Raw genomic sequence first — 4883 nt, 5'->3', positions numbered from 1 at the left:
TTCTACTTACTTTCTTAGTTACAAGGTCAGCAACAGGCAGATTTTGTTTTTAAACCAGTTCAAATTCAAGTCGATTGTCAAGCAGGGTTCAACTTTCTAAAATCGTATTTTTGTAACCAACAGATTTAGTCAGCCACATACTCAACAAACAATTCTCTCAAAATAAAATTATCAGATGCTTCTCACAACCTCAAAAGAAGTAACTTTATTCTGTTCGATTCAATAGTGCATCATTCAGTATTAATACCAACATAAAAATAAGATGCCCTTTCAAAACATAGACTACACTAGCATACAATAAATACCAACTAAATTTTCGCAGAAAAAAAAAAAGGAGAATATAAAAGAGCAGGAAAGGAGCAAATTCTATGAGTCTTTTTACCCCAAACACACGATTTCTTTACACGCTAATATTTCAAAACGGCCAACAAGTAAATATGCCATGCAAATTTTTAATCTTATTCGACGAACAAAAATGGTATTGCTACTGTTGAATGGTACCATTGAACAACACCCTTAAGATACAATGCAAAAATCTACTTCGCTAAGGTGGCATCTTTCCTATAAGCCTAAAACCAACACCCCATTCCATAACTTTAAAATGGTTCTATGAAACTATATACACATCACAACAAACCAGCACTAAGCTGCATAAAGCTCAAGAACCCAATAGCTCCTTGATCCCAGCTTTCTGGGTCGTAGTCAGACGAACGGGGAACTTGATGTCAAATTTGATTCTCAGATTTCCTTTCTTTGTTGGGTCTTTTGGAAGCGGCATACCTTCGCCTGGGACAACGTGTTCATAATTTGGTTGAATAACATTGTTGACGGGAATGGTTAAGTTCCTTCCATCTAGAGTTGTAAGTTGGACTGTACAACCAGTCAATGCTTCAACCAGAGAGATCTTTTGTGTAACAATTAAGTCGTTTCCGTCGCGTGAGAAAACTCTATGAGGTTTCTCATCTATTATGAAGACAAGATCAGCTGGTATAACACCAGGCTGCTCATTCCCTTTCTCTTGGAAGGTAATCTTTGTACCTTTTTTCCAACCAGGTTTAATATTGATTGTTAGAATCTCCTCCACCTGCATTCTCTTGCTGCAAGCAACAAAAGTACAGAAAATAAGTTTAGTAGGCAAATGGATACCCACAGCAACAACATCAAAGCCCGGGGAGGGTAGTGTGTATGCAGATCTTATCCCTACCTTGTGAAGGTAGAGAGGTTGTTTCCGATAGACCCTCGACTTAAGAAACACTAATCAGGAAGCAACCAACAATAATAACAAAAAGAAAAAAATAAACACTAAAATAGATACCCGCACTAAACACAATATAAATAATCTAACACGTCTGGCCAAAAAAAACCTTAAAAGGCCCGGAACAACGGGAAAAGAATCAGAACTAGATGCTTAAACTACAAATAGCTAGTCTACTCATGAAAATCAATCAACTTGGTGATGCATTAAAGACTTAGAATTAGAATTAATTGACTTCACTTTTTTACAAGGAAATACAAAGACTTCATACTACACTACTGCTTCAACAGGATGAGTTTGAAGGTCCCTACTCCACCTATAATGCAAATTCGCTACAGGTAGGCTTCATTATATCATAGGTCAAATACTTTTTAGGAGAATTTGATAAAATTATGTATAATCTTCTCCTCTTTTTTTTGTTGAATTACGCAGGATTTAACGAGCTAAATAGTAACAAGATGGTATAACAGACAGTTAATAAGCTTGATCATAAATAAGTATAGATACAATATGCTACTAACTAGGGATTTAGGAAATTTCCGCTTAAGTTGAAGAAATGGAAAGGTAAAAGGGCACTACACTAGTACCTTATCCCTAGCTTCTATCACACAACTATCTTTACCTCAGGTCAATGAAGTACTTAAAGAAAAAAAACCCGCAAAGGACAGAAGTCATTACATTGTAAGTTTAGATTTATAGAAAACCAAATTTAAAAGTTTGAGGGATAGCAAGTGCTTCTCAGCAGAGAAATAAAAAAAGCTACCTCCAGATCACCTTCCTATGACTACAAAGAGCGGAGATCAATATATAAGAAAGAACCTATTAGGATGATGAGACCAAGAATTCCCAAAGATAACAAGGTCATTATTAAGTTTCCAATATGGATAGCCAGAAACTCCAGATTACCAAGTCACATCAACCATAAGTTGGTGTATCTTAATGTAAATGGAACTACTAGCAATGATCACTAACCAGACTCCGAATTTACATGAATAAAATCCAGGCATTTGACCAGATATCCTCGTCCAGACTACTTGCCTAGCAGAGGGCTTTCCCTTATTCAACAGGACAGTTCTTTATGTGAGCTGAACTAACTGGGATGGAGGCTATTCTGAGAGGTTAGTATTACAGCTAATTGAGTGATAACTAACGTTTTCACTAAATTCCAGGTAATTGACATTAAAACCTAGAATGGATAAGATTCTACCGATTTGCGAGATGATCGTAAACCAATAGTGCATAACAAGCAGACAATATAAGTTCAAAAGTTGATGGGCAAACAAATAGAAAAGCGATGATCAGAGTGTATGAACACCACTATTTACTACACATGCAGAGCCCGTTTGGACATAAAACAAATTTCACTTTTTTCGAAATTTTTTCACTTGAAGATGAATTTTGGAATTTTCGAAAATTTGAAAAACTCCAAAAAGCTGTTTTTTAAAATTCACTCAAATCACTCACAAAGCTTCAAAAAACAACCCAAAATAATACTCATGTCCAAACACAACTCTAATTTTCAAATACCATTTTCACTTGAAAATTTTTTTCATTTTTTTTTGGGAATTTTACGATCTTATGTCCAAATGCCCACGCAATATTTCAAGTAAAAAGCTGAAGCTCAACAGCAAGATTGATAAACATTGACCAGTGACCAGTCGAACAGATTGTATGGAACCATTACTTACCCACTCGCATCAGCAACTTCTCTAGAAATTTTCATCTTCTTGGTGGTACCCTTGTAAAGATCCTCAAGATGACAAGGCAAGTTCTGCTGTATCGGATCCTCTTTCCTTGGAGCTGATTGATACATTGAAGCACCACCACCACCCCCTCCTTCACCAAAGGATGCAAACATATCAAACCTTGGTCCCCTACCTCCAGCACCTCCAAATGGATTTGAACAGCCGAAAAATTCAGCAAATATGTCATCAGCACTTCTAGTATTAAATCTGAATGACTGGGGGCCTTCCCCAGTAGAGAAGAAGGGGGAACCACCACGACCCGGCCCGCCTGCTCCTGGCGGTAGCACCCCACCCTTCAGCCCTTCTTCACCATACAGGTCATACACAGCTCTTTTCTGGGAGTCGCTAAGCACCTAGTAACATTAATGCAGAAGAACATAAGTCATCAATTTAACACTCAACCGAATAACATCTAACAACACCAATCAAAGAGAATCTCTAATGATTAATTATTCGGAACAAATTCGCTGTCCTAGATACTTAATTTCAAAAGAAAAGCAGGCAGACAAGCACCTATTGGAAAGGGAATTCAATTGTATCTTTTTTGTTGAAAAATTACATTGCGTAAATAGGGTTAAAATAATTTCTTTTTGTACATCTATAGAATGTTGAATCCCGTAACATAAGAGAAACTTCTAGTGTAGTGGGAAAGGGGGTTCAAAAATTACTTTAAGTCATAGGTTCAAATCAAAGTGTGTAATTCCTATACCCGAATTTATGGCTCCGCCACTAAAGAAAAGCGCACTAACCTCTGTTTAACAATTTGTTTCGAACTACTTCAGATTTGGGAAAAGCGGTTTACTTTCACTAATGATTTTTCAAACTTTTTTTGTAACACCTTTCAACTAAACAAATATTCAAATTTGCAGAGCTTTTGTAAACCTCCCTAAAAAAAGTTAACTTTTTGGCTAGGTTATGGATACTAAAAGTTCAAAGAGCTTTAATTTAGCAAATATGAATGAAACCTTAAGAACACACTAAACTATAAAGGAAAAAGATTGAAGCTTAAAACTCAAACACCTATAAAACATTCTAATTACCAGTGCTTTTATGTACCTTTCTAAGACAATTTAACTTTTTTGCAAGACTATCAATACTAGAAGCTTTAATCTAGTAATAACGAATCAACGATTGAGAACCCATTAAGCTATTAAAGTAAAACGATTGAAACTTTTAACTCAAAAAGCAAAATGCAAAGATTTAAGGAAAAGGATTAACATACATCATAGGCTTCAGAGATCTGTTTGAACCTAGCTTCAGCAGCTTTCTTGTTATTGGGGTTCTTATCAGGATGCCATTTCATAGCAAGTTTTCTATAAGCTTTCTTCAAATCATCATCTGTAGCGTTCTTATCTACACCCAATACTTTGTAATAATCCACCCCCATCTCCTCTACTTTTCTTTTCTTCACTTTGACCTATTTGGTTTTCCTTAAATAAATACTGAACAAAAAAAGGGATCTTTAAATGGTCATTGAGGTTCCTTGAGTTTGTGGGTTTTTTGGAAGAAACACAAATTGAAAGGAATTTGGAAGATTTTTAGAAAGAGAAAGGGAAAGGGAAAGGGGAAAGAAAAGAAACTCGTCCGGAAAAGCGCTACAAGAACCGACGAGTCGAGAAAACTGTAGAAGGTTTCAGAAGAAGCTCATAATTAGAACTAGGGTTGGCCGATGTTGCCCACGTCATTGAAAGTAATTAACAGGAGTATGAGTTTTCTTTGTTTATTATACATGTTATAAATATATTATATTATGGACCGTTGTAAATAAGCTTCCTGAAAGAAATTTATTCATATGAGATTTCGTCGTAAATATATTTATCTATTTAGTATTCTATTGGAAATAAGTATCCTGAAGAAGCTTATCTTTTCGGTACTACGTTATG

At 35.7% G+C, this 4883-nt stretch overlaps 1 protein-coding gene across 1 annotated transcript; it reads right to left on the bottom strand.

Moving 5' to 3' along the window:
- Positions 1 to 438: 438 nt before the first annotated feature.
- Positions 439 to 4625, bottom strand: LOC104113225 (uncharacterized). The gene is made up of 3 exons (XM_009623338.3): positions 4223 to 4625; positions 2944 to 3353; positions 439 to 1097 (listed from the first exon to the last, which is right to left on the bottom strand). The coding sequence occupies exons 1-3, from the start codon at positions 4385 to 4387 to the stop codon at positions 659 to 661; spliced, it is 1014 nt and encodes a 337-aa protein (XP_009621633.1). The 5' UTR covers positions 4388 to 4625; the 3' UTR covers positions 439 to 658.
- Positions 4626 to 4883: the final 258 nt, after the last annotated feature.

This window comes from Nicotiana tomentosiformis, chromosome 7 (assembly GCF_000390325.3).
Source record: "Nicotiana tomentosiformis chromosome 7, ASM39032v3, whole genome shotgun sequence".
In the NCBI taxonomy this organism is placed as follows: Eukaryota; Viridiplantae; Streptophyta; class Magnoliopsida; order Solanales; family Solanaceae; genus Nicotiana; species Nicotiana tomentosiformis.
This window is presented reverse-complemented; position numbering and strand designations above follow the sequence as displayed.

Bases quoted from the DNA above. Each gene is read 5' to 3' on its own strand.
- LOC104113225 (XM_009623338.3), bottom strand. From the start codon at position 4,387: ATGGGGGTGGATTATTACAAAGTATTGGGTGTAGATAAGAACGCTACA. The intron at 3,354-4,222 runs GTATGTTAATCC...TAATGTTACTAG, and splicing joins AGATCTCTGAAGCCTATGAT to GTGCTTAGCGACTCCCAGAA. The intron at 1,098-2,943 runs GTAAGTAATGGT...TGTTGCTTGCAG, and splicing joins GAAGTTGCTGATGCGAGTGG to CAAGAGAATGCAGGTGGAGG.